General features: G+C 30.7%; 1 protein-coding gene across 1 annotated transcript in view; it reads left to right on the top strand.

Moving 5' to 3' along the window:
- LOC107452575 (DC-STAMP domain-containing protein 2) overlaps nt 1–18,066 on the top strand; it is a 45,898-nt gene extending 27,832 nt beyond the window's left edge. The window contains exons 9-12 of the mRNA XM_043052394.3: nt 1,414–1,581; nt 9,663–10,019; nt 13,316–13,415; nt 17,889–18,066. Of these exons, the coding sequence (XP_042908328.3) occupies nt 1,414–1,581; nt 9,663–10,019; nt 13,316–13,415; nt 17,889–17,934 (671 nt within the window). The 3' untranslated portion in view covers nt 17,935–18,066. The remainder of the gene's footprint in view (nt 1–1,413; nt 1,582–9,662; nt 10,020–13,315; nt 13,416–17,888) is intronic.
- The last annotated feature ends 1,286 nt before the right edge of the window (nt 18,067–19,352 follow it).

Below are 19,352 nucleotides of genomic sequence, written 5' to 3' on the forward strand. Positions count from 1 at the left end.
TTGCATAGAATCTCATAATTTGGCCAGGGTGTGCATAAAAGGTAGGGATGACATGTAGAAGGAGTTTGATGGAATAAAAGAAATTGCGATTCGAATTGCAGAAGATTTTTACATAAAGCTAAAATAAACCAAAATATTGACTAGTCACATGATTACGAGCATTGAAATTTTGTGAATTACTACTAAAACGTGGAGGAAGAATGCTGGAAGAGACATATTTTACCTCCAAATTTCGGTCACATCAGCTCAAAAAATTCTTCAAAAAATAAGTATTTGGAGTCACTATAAACACATTAAAGAGTGTTCTAGAGACGATATCGTGGTGAATTTGTTATTGAAAAGCATTCTGAGCAAAACAAAGAATGCTCTATTAACAGATAATTTGTTATCCATTCAAACGTTCTATTTATGGGTAAAGAATTTCTTTCACCCAAACGAAAGATAAATTTATTTGAATTAAAATAATACTCCCGATATGAAAGAGTAAACAATACATTTTGAAGGAGAAAAAAAAGTCAATGAGTCATGAAATATGTCACCTCTCGCCCATATAAATTATTTTTATAAATTTTTCATGCAGTTTGTTATTTAAAAAGAATTATTATCCATATTCGGCAGCAAAAACGTCTGTAAATGCCATTTGGACGACGTATTAAAAATAAGCATATTATATTTTCTTGCTTGATTTTCGAAAATTTATGTTAGCTTTAGCACTCGTTATTATTTAAAACATTTTGCAGCGATGCCGGAGACACTTTTTTCAGATCAAAACTATTAGAATTTGCATAAAGATGAGGAGGTTTTGTTGATATTTAGACAAAGAGCAACCAAATGGGCTTGCAAATTAGAGAATGCAAGTTTAAATGAAATTTTAGAGTTTGCCAATTCGCAGAAAATAAATAACTGCATTTTTTTTTAAATCAACGTATTAAGCTAATTCACGGGATCATCCATTTTATTTCATTTTATGACCGTCGTTGAACAGCCGACCCAATTTCATGAGTTTACGATTACTCACGTTCAACTCCGTAGCCTTGTCATTTTGAACCCAATCCAGAAGACAAGGGAACTTCTGGATCGAGTATTGAGAGAAATTTGCCTTCGTAGAGGACTTTTCGATGGAGCTAACCCCCCATTTGCGTTACTCTGAGAGGAGAACCTCCCGCTGGTAGCCTGACGACAAGAGGACACTAACGCATGATCCGTCTACCTCTGAGGACGTTTCACGTCAGCACTGTAGTCAGTGCAAGCCGGAATTCGTGTCGACTGGGATTCGAACCCGGTTCGTCTCATTGGAAGGCGAACGCTCTATCCCCAGAGGCATCGCTGCTCCATCCATTTTATGAACATAAAGCATCATGTTGCATTTAAATGGTCTTTAGAGCACCTCCATTAAAGACATTTACTTTCTAGTTCCATCCGGTATTCAACTGGAAGTGAAAGGAAGTGGAGTTCTGGCAGATATGTACCGGCAGATAATCACTCAATTCGATCCCCTGATGAGTACAGTTCCCGAGTTTGACACCACCGAATGCTTACCTGATCCTATACCTATCGATCTAGACAAATATCAGAAGATAGGTAAATTTCATCTTCCTTTTCAGTCATAGCTTCTTTTGTAAGCAATCATGTCTTACAATATTTGAGTGATATTCCCCCCTCCCTCTCTCTGTTTTGATAACCTTCATTTACCATATTTATTCTATTATTTATGTTCTAAAAATAGAACACGTCCAAGGAAGTCATTTTGACTGCTTTTTATTTTCAATTAGAAAAACAATGATGCCGCAATTTTTCAGCGATTTTTTTTACAACATGTAATTTTTTTTTAGTGTTAATATTTTATTTATAACTTGTCATATAACTGTAAATAATATAAAAAAATATTAAGAAAGTAATTTCAAACACATTTCCTTACACATTAGTCATTCTTTCACAATCCAGTCATTATGACTGCCTTTTGGGCAATATACTAAGTTTCAGTCTTTCTATCGTTGAAGGTCATACATGTTTTTTATCGATGCATTTCGAACTATCTCCGGTTGCCTTCATTAGGTGAAAAATATAAATATTGGGCATTCCATTGGTAACACATAATTTCATGAAGATATACAAATTTCAGCCTTTTAAAAAGATTCGTAAAATGTATTTTAAAAAAATGAAAATAAATTTTGAAGCTCGATATCAATGGGAGACTGATGAGAAACTGTTCTTTCCCATTTCATCTCTCTTAAGTGATCACCCTTTGTACAGTTGCTTTTGACGACAACATGAGAAAAGAATCCGTTTTGGTTTATATAATGTAGATAGGCAGACAACGGTAATACCAAAAGTAAAAATAATACGTCCTTTTCTAAAATGGTACTGGAATTTTATGTTTAATTTCGAACAAATGGATGTAGGAAATAGAGAAATATATTAAATTTATAGAAATTGAAAAATAAAATGATCTATCAAAATTGGAAATGGCTCTTTGAAAAGTTCTATAAATGTCTTCGAATTGTCCAATAAAAGTCTAATTCATTAAGAACCAACGAAACTGACTGCAATTCTTGAAACATTATATTTAGAAGAAATATATAGGAATTTTTATAGAAAGCATTTTGAAGTTATAAAGTTTTGGATCCTCTTTTTGGCAACAACTCTATCGCAATGATCAAATATAAAAACTATTTTAAGGCCTCCTTAAACAGTTTTTTTTCTCATATTCATTATTTTAGTTTCCCGTTTTCTCTTCAAAAACGCTTTTTCGAAAATGCAATTAAGGCAACTCTAAATTTTTTTAACTTACTTATTTAAAGGTTTGCCAGAAGGAAAAGTACTCAAAAGTTATGTGAAACAGTTCACTTTAAATCAGATCAGATTTTTTTTTTTATTTATTTGAAGGTTTGGCAGAAGGGAAAGTACTCGAAAGTTATGTGAAACTGTTCACTTTAAATGTATATTACTTCAGATCAGAATTTATTTGTCAGATCAAAAAAAAGTGTTCTTATCCGGGAATCATCTCAACGGTACTTTTTTCGAAGGAGTGTGGCTAGAAACGATGGAGTAACTATTTGCGGTTCTACCCTGAGCTGACCATAAACCCATTATGAGCCGTTAATCCATGCGTCGACGTAATTTAACCATATTATTTAATCATATTAATACCATACCATTACCGCACTCTATATAGTTATTTTGACGCCCGGTGGCTGAGTGGTAGCGCATCGCGCTCCCGTGCCACAGGTCCTGGGTTCGATCCTCGGGCCGGGCAAGGTCGACTCAGCCTTTTATCCCTTCAGTGGGTCGATAAATGAGTACCAAGCATGTTTGGGAACTAAACACTGGGGGTTTCGCGTTCGGCTGACCACTCAACCGGAACATCTGCTCCGGCACCCCAGAGCCCGAGGTCAAGAAAACTGTGATGGCCACAGTAGGCCTTGGCCCTGTATGGGCTATCGTGCCACTGAGTTCAGTTTATATAGTTATTTTATTCGGCTATTATTGTGTTTTTTCATTGCTTAGGAAACCACACTTGGAGATACGGCCGATACATTGCAAATATTTTTCATCCCGAGAAAACTCGGGCTTAGCAGATTATTTGTCGGTGCATTTTGTTTTATCACGTTTTTACTCGGCCGGAAGCAAAAAACATAATCTGCTTTAATTGGAACTTTGCCAAGTTTTATTTGGGAATTTTGCTGTTGGACTGTATATATGGATCGTTGTTGAATTTCGATAGCAATAATAAGAGTAAAAAATGGCGTATTCCTTTACTGACGCTTGAAAAGTATCACTTTGTGTTTTAAGAACTATCATACAAAGACTCATATTTAACTTTTTTTTTCATTTTGCCCGAAATAACTCGAGATAGTAAACTGATTTTAAACTAAATGTTTCTTACACATAAAAAGAAATGTTTTTTTTTTCAAATTTCGACTTAAAATTTCTGCATTATGTTTTGTTGTAGTTCCTCTTATTTATTAATAATATTAAAAAAAAAAAAAAAACATTTTTTCTTTCTTCAAAATAAGTGGTAAGGGAAGTGGCGGTGTCAACAAAAGATTGAAGTTGTGTTTTAAGGAATCGTCTCTGTTCCAGATATTTTCTTTAATAAAGTTTATTTTGAAATGTAATGCAAGAATTATCAAAAAAACCTTTTTATTTAAGAGAAAGAGCTCTCTTCGCGAGAATAATAAATGTTCCTTCTGTTCATGACAAAAATAGATGCCATAAATGATTACATTATTTACTCGTTAATAATATTTATGCACACAGGGTTCGAGGATTCGTTTTTTTAAACACAATGTTATAATCCGAGGCAAATAAATAATACAATGTCTAATTAACATTTTATGTAAGACTTTCTGATTCAACGTTGAGAAAGAAAAAAGCGAAATCGTTAAGAAGTAGTTGAATTATTAATTTTATAAGACTTTTTTAAATAACTAATCTGAGTGAGGCCTTTTTTTTAAGTAACGGTATTAATTAAATGCCCTGATTTTATTATACATTTTTTAATGGAGGGAGGAAAAAAAAACATGCTTACGGAGTTGATCTTTGAATAGGAAGGAGGAGCTTTTTCATTTACATGCTATACTCATTTATCTGCCATGAGTGAGGTGGATATTTTTTGTGAAATATATATATTGTAAGGAGAGTTGTTATCAACAATGTCAACCTTTATTTATGAAAAGGTATCCCCACCATACAATAGAGTTAACGTGTCTTATATACTATTGAAATGGAATTGTATTTTTTGTTGTGGTGGATACACTGCAGTACTCCCCCGCCAGCAGAATTATATCTGTGATGGAATTCGATGAACGGATACCATGAATTGTTTCACTGCTGTTTTTTGAGGAGAAGTCGGGAGAGCTTTATTAAGATCACCGTACTTTTGCTGGTCGCGAGAGCAGAATTAAGTTCACCGTCGTGTTTGCTCTTGTGTTGCCATGAGCAGTCGAGTGTATACAGGCTGACGTTGTGTGTGATCGAGACTGAGTAGCAACAGCGTGAGGAGGTGGATAATGTCGCAGTCCCAACAAGTAGCAAGTAAACTGTCCAATGTGGGCAATCTATCTAAGTAGGCGTGTTCAAATCGAAGTGGGAGATTCTGACAAGGCAGGCGTGTTCACATCACGTCCTGTAGTCACCAATGTGGGGAAGAGTTGTTATAGACAATGTCAATCTTCACTGACTGGGTTAGATACAATATATTATATATATATATATATATATATATATATATATATATATATATATATATATATATATATATATATATATATATATATATATATATATATACATATGTATGTATGTATGCATGTTTGCATGTATGCATGTATGCATGTATGCATGTATGCATGTATGTATGTATGTATGTATGTATGTATGTATGTATGCATGTATGTATATATGTGTGTGTGTGTGCGTGCGTGCGGGCGTGCGTGCGTGGGTTACGGTGAAACACCGAACTCTGGAGAATGTCGACATTCACCGGTGAATGTCAACATTTACGTAGTCTATTGGTGTAGGTCCGAAATATTTGCTAAATACCCTTATTTCTGACTCTCACCGGTGAATGTCAACAATCACATAGTCGCTTTGGTGAATGTCCGAAAAATTTGTTATATCCAATTTTATATTAATTTATTCGTTAATATTATTATATTTATTTGATATATTTATATTTATTCTATATTTTAATACTTACCAACGATAGATTAGAAGAAACATCAGTGTTTGGAGTATCGGGCAAATATATACCGGCCAATAGCATTTGACCTTAAAAAAACCTCTGTGTAGGGTATACCGGGCAAATGTATACCGGGCAGTGGCACTTAACCTTAAAAAAACATCAGTGTAGGGTATACCGGGCAGTGGCACTTAACCTTAAAAAATCATCAGTGTAGGGTTAAAATATCGAATAAATGTAATTATATCCACGAATAAATTCATATCAAATCGAATGTAATAAATATTCCGGACATTCACCAAAGCATATCTGTGATTGTCGACATACACCGGTGAGGGTCAGAATGTACAAGAATGTAATGAAATATTTGATCTTTCACCGACGTATTTGGTGTTTGTCGACATTCACCGGTAAAAGTCAACAACCACCGATTTCGGTCTTTCGCCGTGACATATATATATATATATATATATATATATATATATATATATATATATATATATATATATATATATATATATATATATATATATATATATATATATATATATATATATATATATATCAAAAAATGTAATTATCAAAAACAAAACAGTTTAATTTATTCTTCTATTTTTTAGCAGGAAGTTAACACCATTATAGTATGATGTTCAGCAGGAAACAAAATTAGATTAAAATATGTTATGTTGTATGTTAAATCATTGAAATCATAAAGATTTAAAATGAAGAAATCGAAAATCAATAAAAATATCAACAAAAAAAGAATATGATGTATGACGAGGGAAAATAAAATTTTGAAACTGCGAGGGAAAGTTTTAAAATTATTAGTTTATAGGTACAAATAATAACCCGTAATTAAAAAAAAAAATGAAAGCTTCCAAAATATCATGAAAATAACAAAATTTTTAATCTCTTGGGAATATAAAACTGAATTTCGTTTAAAAGAAATTTAATAACTCAAAAATCAAGAAAAAAAGGTTTTTGTTTATTTTAAATCAGAAGATGGCTATATAAATTTATGATCCTTTTCATCGTCGAAGTTTAAACAAAGAGAGACAATTAAGTCACGCGAATTCATTCGTATTAATGAGAATGATGGCTTTTATTAGATGTGTGGAGGAGACGATAGTTTAAATGTTCCACTGAATTAATGTATGATTATGACAGCTCACATATTTCAATTCTTTGGTGCCTTTCTATGACGACATGTAAGAGAAATCTCACAGGCACAATGAAAAAAAAATTATTTAGTGAACATTCATAACTAGTAAACAATTAAAAATAATACTTTAAACTCATCTGCGTACGTTTTTTTAAAAATTAATTTAGTTACTCAGCTAAATAAATTTGGCTCTAGAATTTATAAATTAAAATATAATTTATTTACTAATCTCGAATTTTTAATAGTTTCAATGCTTTTCAATAATTCCTTTAAAAACATTTTCTCAAAAACGTAACGAGCAATAATTTAACTGAGTTACATTGGATAAATATTTTCGTTTGCGTAATTAAAAATATTTGCCCAAATTAAAATCACTTTTAATGAAATGGTGTGAAAAACATTTTTTCGACGAAGCCGACTCGTTCATCAGCTGGAGAAGAGAGATTCGAATCGGTTATTTTAAACCAGAATTCATAGTTGTCATCTTTTTAATGATCTTTCCGGTCTAAATTTACAAATGAAGGAAACAACAAAAGTTAATTGATGGTAAAAAAACTTTCTCTCGTTGAATTCTTTGATCGTTATTAAAAGTTCCCTTTTAATCCATTTTCGGAAATGATTTGCTTTTAAGAGGGATTTAATGGACCTCTTGCACTAATCTAATAAAAGAGGAGGAATTTAAATATCTTCTTCTTCTTCTTTGGATAGACATTCATTCGATGAAGTTAAAAGATGGCAGTTGAACTGCTCTTAAATGAAAATGCAAGGCTTTCACTTGCAGTCTACAAAATATAGGATCTTTGCCTGAGAGATCTTCACCGACTGGGGCATTCTGTCGGGGTCACAAAGTCTTCCATTTCTCTGGAGATGGATCGATTCAGGTGTCCTCCCTTTAAAATTGTGATGTATTTGTATGGCATAATTCTAATTCTTGGCTATAGATGGCGCCACTGTAAAACAAGAAGAAACACTTCCCTTAAAATAGATAGGATCTGCCTTGACAACGAACATCTTCATGAGTGGGATATTAATAAAAACACAACATGGGTTGAAGATTTAGTTTAGAGGACCAGTAACTAAAATATATTATTAGTTATATAACCTAATTAGGTGACTTTTTTTTAAGGTTACATTACCGAGAGTGTTACACAATAATCATAAAATATACTATTTTCTGACCAAAATACTGACATGAAACTAAAAAACCAAAACAATATACCCACATCGATTCCTGAAAGATGGAGTGAAATTTTCATTGGATCGTTATTTTTCAAGCCCTCAATACACTATTTCCAAAAGAAATAAGTGTTATTAATAAAGATTAATAAGAAATGGAGTAACATTCTTATTTTGAGCAATATATTGTCAGGGTTATTAAATGCTGCTTTAAAATGAAACCTTCATATTAATTATTATCTTGTGCACGTCGATTTGTGATCTATACCGATTTACAGTCATGTTATTAGACGCACCCCAAGTAGCACCTAATATTAGATAACATCAGAAAATCGGCCAAATCTAACGTTATCTTGCACAACTTCTAATATTAGAAAGATACAAAAGGTCGCTGTTTGCTCTGCATTATATAATATTAGATTCTATGCAAACTAATATTATCTAGCGTTCGCCATAATATTACTTTGCGTTAGTATTGTTTTTACTCGGATGAAACCTTGTTCACGCTCCTCTATCAATGGGTTAACATTGTAACGCAATACGTTAAAAATAAATACAAATAGGAAGTATATAAAAAAAAATGTCACGAATAAAAATCCATGACATGTGTGTTTAAGTATAAAAGTGTTGCCTATAAACTCGTTCAAAACATGTCATTATTAAAACACTACATTGCGCCTCATAATTGGATCTAATTATTATACTATACTAATATAATGATTGATATAATAAATATTCTATATTTATATATAATATATTTATATATAATATATCGCCTAATGTATCCAATCGTCGAATTCATATTATAAATCGTCTTATTTAGCCAACTGATACACTAATGCAGTGTTTCCTAAACTTATGACTTTTATGTACCCTTTCTAAATTTTTCGCAACGCTGTGTACCACTGATAAAAAAGAAATGAATGTATTTTTTAAAGATATATGTTTATTTTTCTTTTTTGGTACAAAGTTTTGTTAATAAATTTATTTGCATCAGTGAGAAGGATGATATTGTTTTTTTGCTGTGATAAAAAAATAATTGCACAAAAGTTTAAAATCACGACTAGCTGTTGACACCACTCATTATTGAATGTTAGCTGTGCAGAAAAAAAAAATAGCCAGTAGAAAAATACGTAATCGTAGATTTTCATGGCTAGCTTTGTTTTTAAGTAAAAAATTTTTGAAATTTTGTTTGTAGCAAGATATTTTGCATAAGAGCGTTAAACTGTCCCCGTACCCTTGGGGGGGTACGCGTACCACACTTTGGGAATCACTGCACTAACGTAAACAAGTGCGAACCAGTTTCAGCCACGTAAAAACACTAAAGCTGTGTAGTATGACCTGATAATTAAGATTTTACATAGAATTGTAGAGTATCTAGCACTACAAAAATATAATAACAATTCCCTAGTATATAAGACATGTTAACTCGGTTCTATGTCGGGATAACTTTTCATAGATGAAGGTTGACATAGTCGATAGCCACAGAATCGACTATGTCAACCTTCAAGCTGATCACCTCGGTGGTGTCGTGTGGATCTATTACGAGTGCGTTCTAGTAATAGATCCACACGACAGTTTTTGACAGTTTTTTCTTTCCCAATATAAGAGACCATGTTTTTCAGAGATTTTTCATTTCAGGTTTCCTCTACATCTTATGTGTGTTGATGGTGTTTACGGAAAGTTACGGTTTAAGACTAAGACACATCATCTGTTCACTATTCTATCCCGAGAGAGAGAAATTGCGGACACTTTGGCTATATAACAAGATCTTGAGATCGAGGGGTGGCATTCGCAAATACCTTCGCAGGAAGTTGCGACGCAAATTTTATGGCGACGACACCACCGAGCAAGTGTCCCTCGTCTGGCGCCTCATCAACAGATACACCCTTCTCTGGAAGCTCTTGAAATTCTTCGGATTTGCCAAGCAGTACTGTTTAGTCTGCAATGAAGTGGCTGATGATAGTTTTAGACGATGCATGATACCTGGTTGCAAAGGTATTCCAGTTTAAATTTTAACAGTACATCCATAAGGAGAAAGAATAAAATCACTCTTTTAAAATTTATATTTGTTTTCAACTGACTATAAGATATTTGAGTTCTGATTTGACAAAGTGAAAAAAATCGTCTTTCTTTTCCTCATAAATATACGTATAGTGCTGAAATGCCGATAACTGGTACAGACGTTAAGAAGTAGGACTTCACGTTTTAATTTCGACGAAAAAATATTTTTTTACATTCTTAGATATTAATCGCTTTCCTTACCGATTTTTTTAAGGGAAAGAAACGTATTTTTTTATTTCATTTATAAATACAAGGAACTGAAACAAAAGATAATAACACACGTTGTAAGTTGAAATTTTAATTTTTTTTACGTGAAAAAATCATCCATCAGTTTACCTTCCCAAATGATCTCGGGCAAATAATAAAAGTTAAATATTAGTCTACGTTCACATCTTCATAATTTGAAAAATCATCTGCGTTATTTTCGCTCGCTCGCAAAATTTTTTTTTTTTTTTTTTACTCTTTTTTTTTTCCTATGTAAATTCATCCACCATCATATATACAATTGAAAAAAACCCCAAACTTCCAATCACAGCAGATTATTATTTGTTTTGCTGTCGGCCGAATAAAAACGTGATAAAACAAAGCGTACTGACGAATTCTGCTATGCCCGAGTTTACTCGGTATAATAATTATTTGCAATATATACATAGCCGAGTTAAGTCGGGATAATAAAGGGAAGCGAATAATAAAAGTTTGGAATTGGTAAAATATTAAAAATTGTCTCCCTTGTTTATGAACAAAATTGACGAAATTTGTGACACAAAGAGGGGGGGACATTCAGTTATAAAATTCCTAAATTTTCCCTTTTCAAGATAGAAGAGAAGACCCTCCACGGATCTGTTTCGAATTTCCTAATTTATTTTCTAAGTAATTAAAAAAAATTTCCATTTATTTATTAAAATGTGTTCGATTGAACTTAGTTATCAAATTTTGATGTTGTAAGTAAATTAAAACTTGAACTTAGAAAAACTTCAAACTTAGAAAAAAAAGTTTTTTAAATATTGACCTAATTAAAATTGCAAATTCGATAGCATAGTTCGAACATATTACACAGTACCCAAAAAACGACCAAAATATCGATTTTTTTTCATTGCTTATAATAAAATTTCAAACTATTTCAAATGCACTGAAAAAAATCTTCCCTCTATCTACATTTTTAAAAAAAGTTATGAATAATTTTAAATTGCTCTAAAGCAGAAACTTGATCAGCTCACAGACTTTAAAGTGCTTTTTCTCACAGATGGTAATTTTGTGTTTTAATCTTAATTAAATCCCTTAGGATTTTTTTTTAAGATAAAGCTTTGAAGTAAACTTTTTTAATACAATACACTTATTTAAATTGTGCATGGAATAAGCATTTTATGAGGTATTAAAATTTTTACAGCATGTTATATATACCTAACAGGAATTTTTAACTGTTTTATTCTACTTTTTTACAAAATAATTTATAAAAAATTTTCTAATTCATAAATCAACAAATGAATGCACGAAATTGTTAAGATGAATATTGTAAGCAGTAAGAAAAAACTTTTTTGAAAATATGTTAAAATAAAAAAGCCTTAAAAATTTAAAAATTTTGAATTTTTTTAAATTTTAAAAAAATGTAACAGATTAACTATTTTTTGAAGATAAATTATTCATTATAAATTAAATGAGCAGGTAAAGCATCCACAAAATGGATGATTATACCTTTATTTAAAAAAAAGAAATGTTGCAAGAGTAGTGTGACCCCTTAACGAAGGAAATGGAATAAAAATTTTCCATTAATTAGCCAATGAATAAGAAAGGAAATTCTGAACAGAGACAATTCTCCTTTAGAAAATTATATATTTAAATAATTCCTACCTCGCGACTGTAATCCGCGAGTGAGCGAACATTTTCTCCTGTGCCCGGAACATGAAAAAAAGAGAAGCCCCAAATGACATTTCACTCAAAAGCTTGCTGCTATTAGTCTTTAATGTTAAAATAACAAATCTAAAAATAACGACAGAACAACAGGGGGGCTACATTTAAAATAATTAGTTCAGCACTTGAAATATTGGATCGGCCCTATTACAAAATGCATTATCCCCTGTTTATCGTAAAATTAATCTTTGAAAAAGAAATATCGTATTTAGAGCTTCACTTCTTCAAAATTATCGGATAAAAATTATGACACATTTATTTATGCAGAGCTAAGTGAAAGATCATAATAAATAGGTTCATTAATAAATTTTAGTCAGACTGAGTCATTATTCTTCTCTTTGTTCCAAACTAGTCTACAACATGAGATGATTTTATTTTATTTTATTTCCGTCGTTGAACATTTTGGGTTTACGACTACTAATGTTCAACTCCGGGAAAATTCCTAGATCAGTACCCCCAGAGGTATTGATTTGTTATGGGAACATGGAGGACTTTGAGACTCGACAGATTTAACATGCATCAGTCACACACGGAGAGTCTTCGTTCGGCGGGATTGAATCCACCAACTCTTGGGTGTAGGCCCAGTGCCCTACCAACCAGGCTATCCAGGGCTAAAACATAAGATGATCTTATTTTATCATTTTATAACCGTTGTTGAACAGCCGACCCAATTTCATGGGTTTACGATTACTCACGTTCAACTCAGTAGCCTTGTCATTTTGAACCCTATCCAGAAGACAAGGGAACTCCTAGATCGAGTATTGGGAGAAATTTGCCTTCGTGGGGGACTTTTTGATGGAGCTAGCCAGCATTTGAGTTACATGGGGAGGAAGACCACGAGAACTTCCCACGGTTAGCATAACGGCACGGGGACTCTCACCCATGATCCGTCTACCACTGAGGATATTTCACGTCAGCACTGTGGTCGGTGCAAGCCGGATGCAGAATTCTTATTGACTGGGATTCTATCCCGGTTCGCCTCATTGGAAGAATCGAGTTTTCCAGTTGGCTTTTTCGAATCACTGGGATGTTCACACACCGTCAAAGGCAGTCACCGTGGAAGGTTCTTCCTCTTTATGTAACGCGGGGGTTAGAAATCGATCACGAAATGAGTTCGTCCCGTTATTTGATCCGCCAGTGTTCTGGTTCAAAATTAAAAGGAAATGTAATTAGCCTAGGATCGACCCTCTTTAAATTTCAAAGGAAATCATTTCACAGTCTTGGTGGTTTAGTACAACAAACGCATATTTTTGAATTCTATGGTGGATTCAAATAAATTTTATTTTTTAAAAATATTGATTAAAACGAAGTATTTATTGTAGGTCTTTATTGTCTTTCGTGCTTCGAAGAGTTGGATGGATTGTGTACATTGTGTATGAAGCCCGTCACTTACGGAGATTTCTCTGATCTCAGTGAAGAAAGGTTGGATTTTTAATTGAAAAGATCTCTTAATGACAAACAATGTAAACACCAAACGCTTTAAACCATTTTACTGATTTCAGTCTCGTGATCAGATCAATTTGGTGATTCACATCGATCTTATAACGTATAACAACCCATTTCTTCCAATTTGTTCGAAAGCTGCTAAAATTTGAAGTATTTTTTTCATATATTTTTTCACTTTTTTTTTCTTTAAATAATGATTATTTGTTCATTGTTGAAAAATTCAGGTTTATCGAGATATTCATTTTATAAGCTCTTTCATGTGAAAAACAATGATAAAAAGGCTAATAACCAGATATAAATCATACAATTTACAACGAAATCTTTAAAAAAATTGAAGGAAAAGAGAGAAAAGCTGGTTTGACATAAGATTATCATTATAGATTGTTAACAAGTAAAATTACTTCTCCGCATATTCTACGTTCTTTCAATTGTATTTGATTATTTTTCAAATGCGTTTCATTTTGTGACGCGTCAGAACAATATATTTTATATAAACAAAATGATGATGAATGAGCGAAAAACAACTGGGCGAAACCTTATCATAAAATCGCACGAACTTATCCATCAGAGAACTGAATATTTGAATTCGAACTCTTTAAAAAAAATTCTATAAAACGTTTGTTACTAATTTTTTGAAAAAATAGAACTTATAGCCTTTCATCTCCATTTTTTTTTCAATGTTTTAATATCAAATTAGAAAAGAATTAAAGTAATGAGTATGTTTTTTTCTTCATTTATTCTCAAATTATTTTTGCATCAGCTCCTGGACTTTTACTCAGCCAAAATCAAGAAAATGAATGCTATATTGACACAAATGCAGAAGAAAAATGCTTTATTAAAGTAAATTGAATTTTATAAGTCAAATATTTAAAATGCAAAAAAATATTTTTCAAAGTTGTTTTTACATTTCTCTAAGAATTGCCATTAAATCTATATAACTAGAAGTGGAGGTTACATTAATTAAAGAACGAGTAATTTGATTCAGTTAATTCCATTATTAAAATTGAATTTATTTCGTTTTTGTTTCTTAAATAATCATTCATTAAAGTAGATTTAGTTTTTTGTGGTGTAGACATTTGTAATTTTCTTTCCAATTTAAGATAGAAGGTGAAAATAAAAAATTATTTGTTATACGATGGTTTTAAACAATGGTTTCGGTTTTTAAAACACCATTATTGGAATTATTTTTTGAAAAAAGATTTTTCGTAACTATTCGAGTTTTTAAAATGATTCTTATTATTTTTTGTTATGAATTTCGAAGGGTAGTATGAATGATACAAATTTCAAAACAACATATCTGCAAAAGCAATATTGCAATGTCTCCATATATATATACAAAAGAAAAACTTATTCAAAATTTCTGTAAGAAGCATATTAAAATTACTTAAAATTTTTTTTCTCTTACTTCCATAATTCTTTTTAAAATTTTTTATTTTTTTATATATTACTTTAGAATAATTTTTTACTCAAAAATTCGACTTTGTATCTTTTATTTTACCAAAAACTATCTAAAAAATATAGAAAACACAATATTTCAATAAATGTTCAAATAAATTGCTCAGTTTAATGGGATACCCGACATTTATGGTTAGCAAGTTAAAACAAAATCGGAAATTAATTTAAGTTAGACGGTATTCTTTAACACAAAGAAATAAACTTTAAAAATGAAAATTGAAATTTCTTCACTGTTAACATAATTGTTTATCTAATATAGTATGGAAATTCTGATATGATTGATCTTATGAAGCATTGTATGTAATACTTTTTAAATTAGGTTGAATGCAGAGTTTATTTTACACGATATAACGTGTTTAAACTAAATTAAACGGTGCAAAAAATCGAAACCGTTTAAACTCTGAGGATATTAATAATATGTAACACTAAGTGCAAACTATAATGTAAATATAAACTTCAGATTCACTGTAATTCTTAATGTATTATAGCTGGATGATCAATTAGTAAAACGTAATTTTCAAGTTCTTCGACTCAATCGCAATGGGCCTAATATTATTAGATAATATTATGGCCTAATATTATGACATAATATTATTTTGCTTATGAATTGGTGAATCAGTCGAGGTTTTTTTTTTTTTCGATGGCTCTCAAAAAATGCGGGAAAATAATACTCCATGAGAGCAATCAAATATTTGGATGTTAAACTCACTTTTTGCTTATTTCATTAGAGCTCGAAAACTAAACAAGTAGTAATTAGAAATTTTTACAACTAATGATAAAGTTCACTGAGATAGTTTAGAGTAAAAATTTATTTTAAATAATTATTTATTATTTTTTATTAAATTTTTTACCACCAGTAGAAAAAATTTCGAATTGTAAGGCATGCAAATTCTTGCATCATCTTAAAGCACGAAAATTTAAATGACACACAATACAGAATGTGTATGAAATCGATTGAATAGTTGTCGAGAAATAAATGCAACTTTTTTAAAACTTCATAACTCATAAATTATATGACTGTGGTTTTTAAATAATATAAAAAATTTCTTACCTTAGCAATTCAAAATTTTTCAATCATTATTAAATGATTTATCAAAAAGTAGTGAAGGATTTGCAGCCCAAAAGTACTTATTTTCCTGGTCTTTATGTATAGAATTTTAGTAATCATAATCACCACAAGTATGAGACTGACTTCTGTTTTAACTTGAGTATTGTATAATTTATTCCTAAAAAAAGGTAAGCTTTGGGCACTGTTTACTTTTTACAGCAAATTTTGGAAAGGATCAAAAATAAATCTGAAAAAAATACAAAATTATTCTAAGCAAATACTTAACTCGTTATTCAACTCTACTTAAATTATTACTTAAGATAATCTAACAAAATGAATGACTTTATTGTTGCCAATACAGACGTCCTAAATATATAGTACTGGTGTCAATTTAATTGTTTCAATTTTTTAGCCCTGGAATCAGAATATTTGACTCCGAGCTTTTTGAAGAGTTCGGCTGGATTCCCTGACTCCTCAAAAATTATGAATGCACTATTTTTAAATAACTATTTTCTTAAAATAGCATATTTTTACTTTTTATGAGCTGCGATTAAATTTAAAGGCGAATAGAACATTTTATATGACAAAATAATTATTAAAAAACAGAAGAAAATATATTCGTTCGAAATGGTGAAGCTGTGCAACACTATAGATATTTTTAACACTCAAACTTTTCACGTGTAAACATCTTATGTGGCAATATTTTTAAAAAAAAATATTCTAGAACTGGGAAACTTTTACAAACAGGATACATTTGTATATCCTTTCAATAAATTTTTCAAACGGGCTAAATGAATCAGTTTTTGGAATTTATGTACCGGTATAAAACATTGGGTGCAAAATGATCAAATGTGATGCATTAAATTTAAGTTAAATACTCGACACACTATTCATTTAAGTCATGCCACCTTCTAACAATGAATTTCTTTCTAAATCATGAGAGTAGCCTTTTGAGAATGAAGTCCGAAAAGTGCGCCCTTTATTTGACGAGAGAGCACCACTCATTCGACTCCATTTAGACAGATATCTGAAAGGGAAGGAACCTTCCGGACCAGAAGTATCCAGAGTCTTTTCTCTGACTCTTTATTCGATTTGTTTACGAATATAAATATTTATTTTAATTGGAAGTCTTTTTTATTTTACATCAATTTCAAGCAATTAAAATTATTCCTTTTTAAAAATAAAAAAATAAAAAAAAGCATATATTTTTTGCATTTTCGCTGAAAACTTTATTTTTGCTATTCACCAATAAATGGGTATAAAAAGTGGTCCTTTCGTCGAAGCAATCATGAAACAGGGTGCCTAGAATTTCTTAAAAGTGCTTAAAGGTGCTTATTTTCGTTTTTAAAAAGCCCTTTAAGGTGCTTTTTTCATTGAGTGTTTTTAAAAAGTGCTTAATTTTCTCTTTTTCAAAATGAGATTTTTCCTTTACTATGCTGATTTTCGCTTCGAAATATGTAAAAAGACACATTGTTCTATTCAACGTTTTCACATTTAATTCAACCCCAATCTATTTCGGCGTATTGTCAGTCCTTAGCGTATGAAAACGCCATTCGTTTTACGTGATTCACAATTTCATGATTTTTGACAATTGCTAAAAACAATGTCAAAAAGTTTTTTTTCTTTCTTTTTTTTTTAACAAGACGTCTAAAACAAGATAAGATTGTCAATTGTCAAAAACTTTCCAACCCTGCCTAGTTATATTTTTTTTAAAGTGCTTAAAAATATTTTTTGAGTGCTTGAAAAGTGCTTAAAAGGTGCTTATTTTTTGTTGAATAATTTGGCCACGCATCCTGTGAGAGAAATTTCCTGTATTAATTATTATTTTTATTATTCTGTCATTTTATTTGGTTGGATTTCTTAAAAATAACTGACAAATCAAGTAACTGACTGATCTAACAGATAAAAATACGCGATAGGTATTTAATTCTATTAAATATTTCCAGAGATTCGAGTGAAGAGGAGTTTTCTGTCCAGTCATCATCAAACTAAAAAAGAAAATATTATTTGATACTCCATGAATGACGATCGATTTTCATCAATAAAATTTTTTTGATTATTTGGATCTTATTTCCTTTATTAAGTTTAATTTCAAAAACTTTAAAATATACAAATCTTTGAAAGAAACACTAGCGAGCAAACGTTTTTTTTTTCCTCAGAAGAAAAAGTTAAGTTTGTATAGGTTTAAAAAAATGTCTTCGTAACTTGTGAATACAGATTTAGGGTTTCAAACAGATTCGCTGTCCAAAACTGTCAAAAAAGTTTCGAAAAATAAATAATTCCATAAAATAGTTCAATCACTTATAATAGTAAAAGCAATCATTCAGTAATTATGGCATGTAAAAATAATATATAATCCACTTTTCACTGATATTTAATTTTTAATATGAATCCAATGTATACAGAAATCCTATAATTTATTGTAATTTTAAGATTACATTAATAATTATAAAAGACTGCATATGAATTTTTTGTATAAACTGAAATCGTATTAATAAAATTTCGTACTTAATAGCTTTCAACAATTAAAGGAAGTTATTTTTTTTTTAAAAAAAAGAAACTATATACATTACAGAGATTAGGTTCTGTATTACAGTTGAAAGAGTCATCTTTATTACTTTACCTGCTGAACACTGTAAAAAAATCACTACAATCATTTTTGGCAATTTAAAATATAAAGAATGAAATAAACCGTTTAGAGTCCTTTTTGTTAAATATATTTAATGGAGGCACATTTAACAATGCAGTCTAAAAAATTGCTAATTCGCATTATTGTTAAATTCCCGAAGTTTTGATATTATTTTAAATGAAATTTATAAATGTGAGCAAAACCTTGCTAATCCCGATTTTCAAGCATTTCAAAATGAATTCGTATATTCAGTTCAGAAAAGAAAAATTTTTTAAATAACTTTTAATCTGATGATTGTATTTTTACGTACTTGGATGCAAACTAAAAAATTCGAAAGTGTAACTACAAATTTTCAAATTAGAGCAGGCATAAAAATGCACTTTTTTTAAAAAAAAAACTCTAAACCTCAAATGACGTTTTAGCTGACCTCACGCTAGGGATTGGATCAAATGGCTTTATCCATTGAAGGTGGATTTTAGACTTTGAGAAAAGAAACCTTATAATGACCTAGATTTAAGATTATTTTCACCTTGAGACTAGTGTTATTAAAGGATTTTTTCACGCTTGAAAACCCTTAGTCAGCCTAGATTGAAGGTTTTTATATAGAAAGTTCCAAGGTTTTGGATTAGGATAATGTGCATGGAATAGAGAAGATTGTCACAGATCTTGAAGGTTTGAAGGATTGCCACAGGTTAGAAGGTTTACACGTAAACCGTGTTGCAAAACTTTTTAGGTTTACATCAAAAGGTTTTTGTTGAGGGAAAATAAACCTTATTTTTCT

Source organism: Parasteatoda tepidariorum, chromosome 2 (assembly GCF_982258835.1).
Source record: "Parasteatoda tepidariorum strain Cologne lab strain chromosome 2, Ptep-v5.0, whole genome shotgun sequence".
Classification (NCBI taxonomy): Eukaryota; Metazoa; Arthropoda; class Arachnida; order Araneae; family Theridiidae; genus Parasteatoda; species Parasteatoda tepidariorum.